Source organism: Aotus nancymaae, unplaced genomic scaffold (assembly GCF_030222135.1).
Source record: "Aotus nancymaae isolate 86718 unplaced genomic scaffold, 86718_ANA_hifiasm-v0.15.2.pri h1tg000040l, whole genome shotgun sequence".
Taxonomy (NCBI): domain Eukaryota; kingdom Metazoa; phylum Chordata; class Mammalia; order Primates; family Aotidae; genus Aotus; species Aotus nancymaae.
In genome coordinates, this window is record NW_026988454.1 from 130,309,553 (window position 1) to 130,323,726 (window position 14,174).

Below are 14,174 nucleotides of genomic sequence, written 5' to 3' on the forward strand. Positions count from 1 at the left end.
GTACACATTGATTTATCTCTTTGTTTTTCAGCTACGAGATCCTCTTGTAAGTTTGGCTATCTCCCTTCATGATTGAAACTCAATTGTCTCCAGCAGCGTCTAACATATCTTAAGCCAAAATGTATGCGTCCCCACTGTGATGTGATAAAGTTCCAATTTCCTTGTTCCCTTATTTTTCCATTACTCAAAACACAAATACATTATTCTTTTTTCTGCATCATGATCAGATGATTACATTTAGCAATCAACAGCATGGGTGCAAAAAAAAAATCTACGTTAAAACCCTTTTTGGAATGCTTTATACTTCCCACAGAACAGAAACTAAAATAACCTGTTATACTTTTAGTCACAATACAGTCCTCAAGTTTTATGCCCATACACTTGAGTATTTGTCTAAATCATGTCTTCTTTGTAGCAGCTCGGCCCTACCACCACTGTGCTTGGCTGAGTTCACAAATCTGTTGTAACCTGTAGCTTCTTGCTTGCCTTTGGAAAACATCACCAATAGAGGTGTTTTTTTGGCCGGGTGCATTGGCTCACACCTGTAATCCCAGCACTTTGGGAGGCCAAGGCAGGCAGATCACCTGAGGTCAGGTCACTTCTCTGGCTATCCTCTCCTGCTAAGCTTTGTTTCCTAATTAAAATCTTCCACCACTGCCATAGCTACTGCTGCTACTGGAACCATCAGAGCCACCTTGGTTTCATGGTTTGGCAAAGTATTGGCCTCTACCACCACAGGGGCCAGAGCTTCTGCCTCCAAAGTTCCTCCCTTCATGGGTTCAAAATTTGAAGACTGATCGTTGTAATTGCGAAAACCATTGTAGCTTCCACCATCTCCAAAATTGCTTCTGTCATTATCAAATCCATTATAGCCATCCCCACTGCCACCATACCCACCACCACCACAGCTGCCATCAAAGCCACCATGACCACTGAAGTTTCCTCCAAGACCAAAGTTGTCATTCCCACCAAAACCACCTCCATGACCACCACCAAAGTTTCCAGAGCCACTTTGACCTCTTCGGCTGGATGAAGCACTAGCTATCTCTTGCTTTGACGGGGCCTTCCTAACTTCACAGCTGTGACTATTAACAGTATGGTATTTCTGAATGACAATCTTATCCACAGAGTCATGGTCATCAAAGGTTACAAAGGCAAAGTCCCTTTTCTTGCCACTGCCTCAGTCAGTCATAATTTCAATCACTTCAATTTTTCCATGCTGTTCAAAATAAGAGTCAAAGGAGTCTTGCTCCTTTGCCCAGGCTGGAGTACAGTGGCACAATCTTGGCTCACTGCAACCTCTGCCTCCCAGGTTCAAGCAATTCTCCTGCCTCAGCCTCCCAAGTAGCTGACATTACAGGCGCGTGCCACCACGCCAGGCTAATTTTTTGTATTTTTAGTAAAGACGGGGTTTCACCATGTTAGCCAGAATGGTCTTAATCTTCTGACCTAATGATCTGCCCACCTCGGCTTCCCAAAGTGTTGGGATTACAGGCGTGAACCACCGCATCCAGCCTTCTGTGTCTTCTTTAATGCCACCAACAAATTTAAGTGGGCACCTAATCTTTGAGAATCTTCTCTTGAGACAGCCCTCTTTGGTTCCACAACTCTTCCATCCACCTCGTGTGGCCTTGCATTCATGGCTGCATCCACCTGCTCCACAGTGGCATATGTGACAAACCCAAAGCCCCTGGAGCGCTTGGTGTTTGGATCTCTCATTACCGCACAGTCCGTGAGCGTTCCCCATTGCTCAAAATGGCTCCTCAGGCTCTCATCAGTTGTTTCAAAGCTCAACTCTCCAATGAAGAGCTTCCTCAGCTGTTTGGGCTTTTTAGGAGACTCTGACTTAGACATGATGGCAGGGAGAAGAGAGACTTTAACGACGCTTCTTCGGCAGCGTCCACAGGCAGAAAGGCACAAATACATTACTAAGAAGTTTCCAGAACGTTCACTGACTCGCATAAAAAATAATAATGAGAGAAAAAAGTTCTCCATGACTCTAAAGAATGTCAATTAGGAGCTTTCCATGCAGAAGGAAAGAAATTAATGGGAGAAAAATGATATAGATACCATTTCTGCTTTCTAGATAGGTCATCTCTACAGGCAATTAGTAAATTTGTTATTTGTTTCTCTGCAGTGTACCTATCAAAGTCCACTGATACCTATCGGAACTTGAGTTCCAACATGGAACTTAAAGTTCTATTTTCTCAGCCTTTTTGTTTTTCCATTATCTAGAATTCAACCAGCTGATAATTAGTTTTCTGGAAATTTCTAGTGCCTTTTATTTAAAAAAAAACTGTTCAAGCAAGTATATCACTAGTAAATTTACCAGTGGAAAATAAAATGAGTAGGAAAAGAAACAAGAAGAGGGTAACAAAAAACCTCTCTGCTTGTTTTTTAGTCAGATTGCATCCTCACAAAGTCAGTAAGTCTGTGTATTCATTTAATTCTCTCCTTTAGGACTCAACTGGTCTCTAGTGGAATGTAAGCATCTTTATCTGACCATATTGGGATACAAAGGGCTTGAGATACACGTTGGCCTCTTGCTGTCTCATTATCAAAGCCTCTCTGGATTATTAATGATGTACTAGAAAGTTTTAAGACTACTGATTTACAATCCCCTGCAGGATTTCAAGCAGTTACCTGTCACTGCAAAAAGGGAAGAGATAAGTCAGAGCAGAGGAAAAAAAAATCTACAAAATTTCAAAGCCCACCAACAAGAGACTATCTTAAAAAGGAAAAAAATGGTAGGAGAGAAAGGAGTAGATAAGAAGTTTCTGTAACCCTTTTTCATTTGAACCTCCTGCAGTACCTGGTCTCTTTTTCCACATTTAAATTCCAAAACATCTCAGAAAGTTTTATATCACCTTTTAGAGATTTTAGGGGATTTAAGCCTAAACAACTTAAAGTTGTTATTTCCTCCATGTTTTGCTTCATGTGACCCATCATTCTCTCATCTTTTAAATAACTGTATGGAAAAAAACAGACTTACTATTTTATTAAAAAATAAAGAACAGCAGAAAGTTTATTAGCAGGTCAAAATGATATATTATAAGGGACTTAAATTGAAAAACAATTTGAGCAAAGGGGAAAGAAAAAGGAGATAATCTTCTCTGGTCTATTTACAAGCTAGATTCATTTCACTTGCCATCAGCAAGTCTGTATTTTCGCCACTGTAGGATTCTAGAATCGCTCCTTTCCCTGGTACTGCTAAGATTTCCAGGCTTGGGGTGCATACTACTTTAACCACTTACCTTCCCATCATCAAAATTCCATGAAGTTATTAATGATTTTTCAAAAGTTCACATTCTGCTGATTCATATTAAAAGTAAATGAACACCAAAGGGAAAGTTTCCCCTATTGATATAAAGACCTACCAAGAAGAAACTCTCTACATAGAAAGGAAAATATCATGGGAGAAAAAACAGTTGCTAAGACACCTCTCTGTTTTTCAGCTGGTCCGCCTTCAACACCCCGCGGTAGCTGCAATTTTTTTCTACTGCTTTCTGTTGCTGTTCTTGTTGCTTCCTGCAAGGCTTGGAGACCTGTCCCTACCCTGCTCATTTCCAACTGTGTGCAGCTACCTGACTCAGAGCTTCCAGTTTCCTCTGCCTTCTGCTCCTCCGGCTTCTCCCTGAGAAGGAAGTTATATTTACACAATTTCAAACATATATTTACTTTGTACCTCCTATAGAACTATATAGGTACTTTAATTACATTATCTATTTAATCCTTAGAATAACTCCACTAACCCCCTTTGTAAGAGATAAGGAACTGAGCCAAATAGTTACTCAAGAATACATAATCATAGAATCATAATTTGGACCCAGAGCTGTGTCCAAGATTCTCCCCTACACAAATATACCTCCTTAGAGGAAACCTTATTTCTTTCGAAGAAATCTTCACTGATCTCTAATTTGGTTTTTAGGTCCACGCATGGCACCCATAAGTAAGTATTCCGTCTCTTTTTCTACTTTGGTTCTCTATGGTCCCCTTCATTTCACTTCTGTCCAAGTGATTTGAGTTTCCCATTCTTCTCTTGTTTCCTTATTACCCTGCTTGCCCTGTAGTTTTTTTTTAATACTAATTAAAAGAGGGCCTGGCGCGGTGGCTCACGCCTGTAATCCCAGCACTTTGGGAGGCCGAGGCGGGTGGATCACGAGGTCAAGAGATCGAGACCATCCCGGTCAACATGGTGAAACCCCGTCTCTACTAAAAATACAAAAAATTAGCTGGGCATGGTGGCGCGTGCCTGTAATCCCAGCTACTCAGGAGGCTGAGGCAGGAGAATTGCCTGAACCCAGGAGGCAGAGGTTGCGGTGAGCCGAGATCGCGCCATTGCACTCCAGCCTGGGTAACAAGAGCAAAACTCCGTCTCAAAAAAAAAAAAAAAGAGGGACTAAGTTAGCATTCATCAACAATAAACTGAACAATATTATGAAATAACATGCAGAATTTGGGGAGTAGAGAGAGAGCCAGAGAAAGAGAGAGAGAGGTGAAATTCGAAATGATGAATGGAGAGAGACCATCAGTGTTCTTTCAAACATTGTAGTGCAAAGATCCAATGGTCTTTTCCTAATACTATGCCCAAAGCTGTTCAGGTCCAATAAATGGAGAGGGCCTTTAAAGAAACTCTACCTTGGACTTCATCATTACATCATCACTGCTTAATCTTACATCTAGTTTTGAGTTATAAAACTAACCTAAAACCAAATAATCTATAGGGTGGTTTGGAATGCCTCCTTCATTGCCCAACTAAGTCCTCCCCTCACAGACACCAGCAAAATATATTAGATAATACTATGTGTTTTCTATTTGAGAAAAATTAAATGGATTTCTGTTTGCTTATTTTTCAGTAATTTCGCAGAGAATTGCGAGTAAGTACTTTCCTTCTCAGCTGGTCATAGGTGGAGACTTTTCTAATCTTAGCTGTTTCTAAATGCCTCATAGTTCTCATATTTATTTGCTTCCACATTACCCAAAGTCCTCAAGATTAGAACTACAAGGCAACCTTTTTAATTCATAACTGTAGTATTTCCCATTATTTTAGTTCTAAACTCAACTTCCCAGGTAACACATATCAACAGTGACTCAATATTTAAACCAGATCAAGCACCGACAATGACGATATTTAATAGAGAATTTGTGAAACCACCTTTCACACTATGTCCTAGTTTCCAAAGTGCAAATCTGGTTCTCATATCTCAGCTACAAATGATTTAGGCAAACCCAACATTGCTGGAATTCCTCAAGCTTAAATTAAATCACATTAATATTAAAACCCAAAGTTTCTGTCAAGGTTAAAAATGCAGATGCCAAAAGAGCCCAGGTAGGTAAGTAAATGAGTGAGGCGAGATGAGTTGAGTCTCCTGGGAACTGTGTAAAACTGGGAGGATGCGTATAGTCTGAAGAGGGTAGCTGCTGCCCAGCTCCAGCCAACCTCTTCATGCAAGAATTCAGATCTAGAGTTGCCAAAGCATCTCACTTAATCCAGATAGTAGGTAAAATTTTCCAAATTTTAAACATGACAGACATCTGGGTTATCCTAACAGATTGCAAACATGCTTATATACTCCTCGCTACTTCCATCTAAACACACTCTGGATATAGTTTTCATAATAACAACATTTTACTAATTTCAATAATGTTAGGACAAAGACATTAGAATTTGAGGGAGGAGAATCGGAGCTATTAACACAGAATTAGCCAGTGTCTCTCCAAAGTCCTCATCCACACATCTTTCTGAAGCCTGAGCAAAGAGACCGATCAGCTAAACACTCTCACTACACAAATGAAAATACAGAGACAGTGGCTCAGACCCAGGGATGAGGCTGCAAAATCCATATGCCCATGTGTGGGCACAGGCCCTATAATTGGGAACAGGGACCAACGCCCACCTGAGGTCAGGAGAAGGGATTATTGGTCTCAAAGCTAGAAATTACAAGCCAGAATCCAAACTGAATGCATAGTGTCCTTTTCAGAGAAGTCATCAGAGAGTACAGGCAGGAAAAAGATGTAAAAATCCAAGACCCAATAGATATATACCCAGTAGAGAGGATTTAAAAAAATGCCTAAGTAACTAGGGATTATGCCACCTGCTTTTTGGATACCTGCATGTTGGCTGGCCAATCCCATTACTGGGTATATACTCAAAGGAATATAAACTGTTCTATCATAAAGACACATGCACGGATATCTTCATTACAGAACTATTCACAATACCAAATACATGGAATCAATCTAAATGCCCATCAATGGTAGACTGAATAAAGAAAATGTGGTACATATACACTGTGGAATGCTATGCAGCCAAGAAAAGAATGAGATCATCTCCTTTGCAGGAACAAAGATGGAACTTCAGGTCATTATCCTCAGCAAACTAATGTAGGAACAGAAAACCAGATACTGCATGTTCTCACTTTTAAGTGGGAGCTAAATGATGAGAACACATGGACACACACAGAGGGGACAAATAAACACTGGGGCCTGTCAGAGGGTGGAGGGTGGGAGGGGAGAGGATCAGGAAAAATAACTAGGCTTAATATCTAGGTAGCAAAATAATCTGTACAACAAACCCCCATGACACAAGCTTACCTATATAACAAACTTGCACGTGTGCCCTGAATTTAAAACGAAAGTTTAAAAAGTGTTAACTGGCAATATTTTTAAGTGAAAAATATACAGTCAAGTTTAAGCATAAAAAGGGGGATAAGAATGATTTCCAAGGAGGAGAAATCAAATATAGGAACACATTTTAAGAAGAAGCTAAAGTTAAGCTCTTGGCAGGAACGGTGAGGGGATGAAGAAATAGAGATGGCAGCTTTGCCTCAGGAACAAAGGTAGGGTTTCAACACCTGCTCCCAGATGACAGCCAAAGCCTTGGGCTCCAACATACAGAAAACTGAAATTAGGCCTCTCTGAGTAAAGCCAGTAGCAGGAAACACACTGTCACCCCATGCAGAGGAGCCAAAATATCTTCACCCATCTGCCCCAGGCATAAAAACAGAGTCACCCACACAGGTCCAGAGTTAGATCTGTCGAGGACGCAGAGCCCTTCTGGAGGTGTGCTACCCATGCAGTGTGCCTAGTGTTCCAAGTCAAAACAGCTGGGATCTGGTTCAGTGACAGTATACCCAGGAAGTTAGGACAATAGCCACCAAGAAGGGATCCACAAGCCAGGGCATTTATATCATAGAACATCCGCAAAAGATAGCCCCCAAGGAATAAGAAACTACTAAAAGTTATGAAATCTATGAGGAAATCCAGCACCATGTAAGTGATACCTCACAAGCCCCAACAAATTGGAGAATTCCAACCCAGAGAAATATAACTAGAGCAATCTGAAGAAGACTAAAATAAGAAACCTAACAGCATTGAACAAGTCAAAGACTAAAAGAAAAAAAAAAAAAGTCTTCAAAGATATTAATGCATTATTCAACAAATATATGTATTCAACAAATATATATTGGCCTATTCTAGGCCAGGAGTTATCCTAAGCACTGGAAATACAGCCATGAGCAAGACAAAGCCCTTGCACTTCAGGAGATAAAACAGGCAAATAACAGCAAGTATACATATAGTAAATGTCAGGCAGATAAATTCATGTAGACAATAAGAAGAGTATCGGACTAAAGAAAGATGGTATAGAAAGGGGAGTGTGCTTCGGGAAAAACGAACAAGTGCAGCACACACAGGCCTGCTATGGGGATGTAATCAGTCAGTATAAAATCGTTACTTATCAAAACACTTAGGATACAGCCAAAATAGCATTTAGAGAGACATTATTAGGGTAAATGCTTTCAATAGAAAGTATTCTTTAATAAAAATAGATGAACTAAACATTGAGCTCAAGATGATATATTAAAAAAAGGAAAAATCCCAAAAGGAGGACACAATAATAAAATGTCCTACTTTCATTAGGCAAAAATTAATGAAATTAAAAGTATTTTAAAATAATCAACAAAATTAAATAAAGAAAATGAAAAGCACTAACAATACAAAGAACAAAACAGAAATGTAGAGAGACGGCAAAATTTCCTCAAAATCACAAGAAAATCCACTAAAAAAAATGGAAATACTGCAAAATGAACATTTTGTTAGCTTAGCCAACTCATCCATTTTGCCTGAGCATTTGACGTTACACACGACAGTCAGAAAAAACTTGTATCATGGGATAAACTGAGGATGGCACCAGGTGAAAAAAGAAGAAAGGAAAACCAGAAGCAAGGGAGGGAGAGGAAGAGGGAAAGAGGTTAGGAGGAAGGGAGGGAGGGAGGGACAGCTGTCCTTATATGTTCTTAAACTGAATAATAGTTCCATTTAGCACTGGAACCTAAAATAAAGGCTTAAGTTCATATGCTTTACATTGCTGGCTTCCTAATGGAAACAATTTTACTGCTGATTTTTACAATATTGATACATACAAATCTAAGTAACCAAACCCAGGTTTGGTTGCTTGCTGCTGAAAAGCCAGACATAAGAGACAAGGGTCTGTGGGATGAAAAGCAGATTAAGGCAGGCGCAGTGGCTCACGCCTGTAATTCTAGCACTTTGGGAGGCCAAGGTGGATAGATCACGAGCTTAGGTGTTTGAGACCAGCCTGACCAATATGGTGAAACTAGGTCTCTATTAAAAACATAAAAATTAGGTGAGTGGGTGGCACACACCTGGAATCTCAGCTACTCAGGAGGCTGAGACAGGAGAATCACTTGAACCCGGGAGGCAGAGGTTGCAATAAGCCAAGGTCACACCATTGCACTCCAGCCTGAGCAACAGAGCAAGACTCCGTCTTAAAAAAAAAAAAAAAAAAAAAAATGCATATTAAATTGGAGAGCCAGCAAACCGAGAAGATGGAGAACTAGCATTCTAAAGTACCATCCATCTAAATTTCAGGCTGGCTGGAGGGTTTTTATGGGAGGAGGGTATGGGGAAATGACGTGCAGGAGTTAGAATCAAGAGGTGACTGAGGAACACAGAGATCTGGGTGCTGGCGAGAGTCAGAGGAGGTTGGGAATGTCTTTGTCCTTGGTCAGGTCACAATGTTCCTGTAAATCTTTAACAAACCATAATTAGTTGTTTACATACTTCCCCCTTAGTTGCATAGTTAGTTTCAAAAACTTCATGATCGCTGTTTTTACATTTTATCTCAGTGTTCTAAAATTGTCCTAGTCTACGTGGAGGAATGGGTAAAGCTCCCTTAAACAAAAAAAGAGTTTATGTTAGTCATTTTGCTGTTTCATTGTCATACAAATGTGTAGTGACCCTTGCCAGTATATAATTATGATGGAGAATTATTTTTTCACCAATGAGAATAATCGGCAAACTAACTATATAGACTACACCCCTTAAACTCCTGCTATGTATCTTATTAAGTGAGCCAGTTCTGAAGACAGGACTTGCTTGTAAGCACTGCAACCTAAAAAAAGAAAAGGAAAATGTTTCTCAGTTCCAATTTGCCTCCAGTTTTTATTGACAATACAGATCTTAAAAATAATAATAATAATAATAAACACCTGGCTGGGCGCAGTGACTCACACCTGTAATCCCAGCACTTTGGGAGGCCAAGGTGGGCAGATCACCTAAGGTCAGGAGTTCGAGACCAGCCTGGCCAACATGGCAAAACCCATCTCTACTAAAAATACAAAAATCAGCTGGGTGTGGTGGTGGGCACCTGTAATCTCAGCTACTTGGGAGGCTGAGGTAGGAGAATCACTTGAACCTGGGAGATGGAGGTCGCAGGGAGCCAAGATCACGTTACTGCACTCCAGCCTGGGAGACAGAGCAAGACTCCATCTCAAACAAAAAATCATAATAAAACCTGAACAAATGAAGAGATAAGCCATATTCAAAGATAGGAAAACTCAGTAATATAAAAATGTTAGTTCTCTCTTAAGTAATCTTTAAATTTAATAAAATTGGAATTAAAATTCCAGCAGGATTTTTTGTGGATCTTGACAAGTCATTTCTACAATTCATATGGAAGTGAAAAGATCCAAGAAAAAATCACACATTTCTAAACGTAAAGTTCTCAAAAGAGGAGGCTCACCCTAGGCATTGTATTTGACTATAAAGTCATTTAATTAGGTATAATGACTGAACGCATGTAGTGTTGGCACAGAACTAAATAAATCAGCACGGTAGTTAAGAGCCCAGAGACAAACCCTACTAAAGACAATGTTGAACTCATAACAGATAGAGAATCCAATAAATTGTCTTGAAACAATTAAGTATCTTTATGTTAAATAATAATAATAATAAGGCCAGGTGCAGTGGTTCATGCCTGTAATTCCAGCAATTTGGGAGGCCAAGGCAGGCGGATCACAAGGTCAAGAGATCGAGACCTTCTTGGCCAACATGGTGAAACCTCATCTCTACTAAAAATACAAAAATTAGCTGGGAGTGGTGGCGCATACCTGTAGTCCCAGCTACTTGGGAGGCTGAGGTAGGAGAATAGCTTGAACCTTGGGAGTGAAGGCTGCGATGAGCCGAGATTGTGCCACTGAACTCCAGTCTCATGACAGAGCAAGACTCCATCTCAGAAAAAAAAAAATGAAGTTCCAGGTATATTAAATATCAAAACATAAACTCCATCACTGCTTGAAAATAAATGTAGGAGAATAGATGTGTGCTCTCAGATAGGGAAGCTTTTCTTTAAAAGACTCAGAAAACACCAAACATAAATATTCACCAAAAAAATGCAAAACTTCTTATTGACAAAATATGCCATATACAAGGTTAAAAGACAAGTGGCAGCCTGAGAGAAAATACTTGCAACATGCATAAAATCAGTGTTATCAGTATTGAAAACATAAAATTCCACACTCAGTAAGAAAAAGAAAAGAAATTAAATGAGTTAATAAGAATACACATTTCACAAAATAGGAATACTGGATGCCTAATGAACATAAGACAAGTTATTAGATCTCATTAATAATCAAAAAATACGGCCAGGCGCGGTGGCTCACGCCTGTAATCCCAGCACTTTGGGAGGCCGAGGCGGGTGGATCACGAGGTCAAGAGATCGAGACCATCCTGGTCAACATGGTGAAACCCTGTCTCACTAAAAATACAAAAAATTAGCTGGGCATGGTGGCGCGTGCCTGTAATCCCAGCTACTCAGGAGGCTGAGGCAGGAGAATTGCCTGAACCCAGGAGGCGGAGGTTGCGGTGAGCCGAGATCGCGCCATTGCACTCCAGCCTGGGTAACAAGAGCGAAACTCCGTCTCAAAAATAATAATCGTCATCATCATCATCATCATCAAAAAATACAATGTAAAAAATGAGACACTACTTTTCTCAAAATGTAGCGTAAAAAATTCTAAAGCCTGACAAGATCAAGTATTTATTGGGCTGTTTGCTGAAGTAGAAACTCTCATTCTCTGAATAAATTTGTTAGTATTAAAGTAAATATGTACAGCACCCATAAATTCTACTTCTGGGTAACAACCCTAGAGAAAAGTCTTACATATTTATACAGGAAGACGTGTATAAGAATGTTGTGACACTATTTTTAATAATAAAAAATCAAAAATAAACAGTTCAAAATGAATTCACATGTAGTATATGTGTTAATGTAACTGTCGTATATGTTTTTATGTATAAATAATCAAGGAAAAGACCTCTAACCATACTGCTGAATGAAACAAGCCAGATGCAAAATGATGTTTACAGATAAAAAATTACATTAAAAGATGACACATGGAAATTAAAGCAAAAATAATTAAACTTACCACATTGCTTAAGGGTCCACATATATATGTACTTTTTGAGATTATTAAATACACATTGAGCTCATAATAGTGGTTGCTTCCAAAGAGCAGAGGAATAGGACTGAACCTGAGATCGGTGGTTCAAAGGGATTTTAGCTATCCCTGTAATATTTTCTTTATTAAAAGAAATATTGAGAACAAATGTGACAAATGTTACATTAAAGGTGTGTGACTATTGACACCTAGGTATTATTTTTTAGTACTTTTTAAATATATCAAAGAAAAAAGAAAGCAAATAAAACACGTATACTGTGAAGCCCTAGGAAGGCAGGCCATCTTGGAAAACTTGGCCGTGGATCACCAATGTGTCCCTGCAAGACATCCAGCCCTTCTTGCAGTGTGTCCTGTCCCTTCAAGTATTTCTGGGAATCTCTAAAGAAATGACTATACATCCTCACCCACTAGTCCATCACAACAAAGCTTTTCTGGTGTCCTTTATTTCATCCACTGTCCATGAGGCTCTTTGAAGGAGCCCTATTTACTTGGCTAATGCCCTTCCTTGTCAAAGGTGCTGCCTTCAGATCTTGAAAAAGCCACTTATCCTCAAAGTGCCTTGTGGTGCTGGGTTCCACCAGTAGTGGGAATTCCTTACCCCACACTTGTCATCTGAGCCCCCAAATAGTACAGTTTCATAACATATCTCAATAAAATTGCTGCTTCATCATCTATGAACAAGAACACACATGCACACATACACTTACACACTCAAGAAACAGTTTTCAACATTAGCTCAGCCCAGGTTTATACTTAGAAAAACAATGGTTTTCATTCTTACAGAGAGCAGTTTGATTACTTGGAGTCATAGTGTATCAAATATTTCCTTTTCAAATCTTGCTTTTTCACATATCTCTGCTTTACTTTTTCATATGTCCTTTCCAGTGGTTTCCTAGAACAAAAGAGCAAGCTGCACCCAAAGTATTATTATCTCACCTTTTGCTAAATCAAAAACTCTTTATAGCTTTCATATTATTATGCCTAGCTTCATTGAGCTTTCAGAACTTTATAGTTAAAATTCCACCAGGGTTTAGGCACAAAATGTCATGTAGGCATCCCTCCCTCAGCAATCTCTTTTGTTCACTCGATTTTTTTTTTTTTTTTGAGACAGAATCTCGCCCTGTCGCCCAGGTTGGAGTGCAGTGGCGTGATACCAGCTCACTGCAACCTCTGCCTCCCAAGTTCAAGCAATTCTCCTACCTCAGCCCCCAAGTAGCTAGGATTACAGGCCCAGGTGCCTGCCGATACGCCTGGCTAATTTTCTGTATCTTTAATAGAGACGGGGTTTCACCATGTTGGCCAGGCTGGTCTCAAACTTGTGACCTCATGATCCACCCGCCTCGGCCTCCCAAAGTGCTGAAATTACAGGCGTGAGCCACTGTGCCCGGCCTTGTTCACCCAAATCTTGTTACATCATTGTTCACTCTCCCACTGCATGTCTTCCTATATGGCCTGATACCTGTTTCACTTGTAAGACACAAAATTTTTCTGACTATAAGTGTATGAGAACAGAGAAAAAGGAGGAGTATCCTGATGTTAGCCACAGTAGGGAGAATTTCTTCATTGACTCAACAAACATTTATTAAGTGTCGGCTCATTTCTTAAGAGACCATGTAAGTACAGGGAATAATGAAGAGAATATAGCATTTGCTGGTAGAGAAGAAAGTAACAACCTGGTCAAATCAAATGGGTAACAACGATGAGAACTGCAGAGATCAAGAATGTAGATGGAGATCTCTCCTTCCAGCCAGAGCTTGAAATTTGGTCTCTATTGTTCCACGTCCTATGCTCCAGGAGGCCTAGATGACTCTGCCATAGCCTCTGTCACCCTGTGACCTGCAGGTACTAAGAGATCCATATCTAAAATACTAGGACACCCGGAAGCAGGGAAATGAGTTAGAGAATCCATTCGAAAATATTACCATGGTTTTCATAGGATCCAAGATGGCCAACTAGATGCAGACAGGAAGAGCTTCTCCCACCAAAGACCAGACCATCAAAAGAATCAGCACACTCTGAACAAATGTTCAGAAAAAAGACATTACGAATAGACACAGAGAGGACACAGACCCTGGTCTGAAAGAGAAAAAAGCTGGGAACCCTGCACAGGTTTGGGAGCACCAAGGCTTGTTCCTGGCCCCGGGCGGCTCCTGAGGAAGTGGTGAGTGAAACAGGGATGGAGTGGCCAGCTCTCACAATGGACCTCCATAATCCTAGCTGCAGGAGGCCACACAATCCCAGGCTCCCCATACTCCTCTAGGTGGCTTTAGACATCGTTGACTACTGGACCTGAACAGAGCAAGGTTATCTTGCCCATGGGGGTAAGTCTGATCTGAGTGCCCCCTGTCTGCTGGCCCATCCCCCGGTCACTGCCTGACTGCACCTGCTTGCCATGTGGCATCAGCTGCCCAG

General features: G+C 40.3%; 1 protein-coding gene across 1 annotated transcript in view; it reads left to right on the forward strand.

Annotated features, from left to right (window-relative positions):
• Positions 1 to 3,936: 3,936 nt before the first annotated feature.
• TSBP1 (testis expressed basic protein 1) overlaps positions 3,937 to 14,174 on the forward strand; it is a 37,763-nt gene continuing 27,525 nt past the window's right edge. The window contains 1 exon segment of the mRNA XM_012440679.3: positions 3,937 to 3,949. Coding sequence (XP_012296102.2) covers positions 3,937 to 3,949 — 13 coding nt within the window.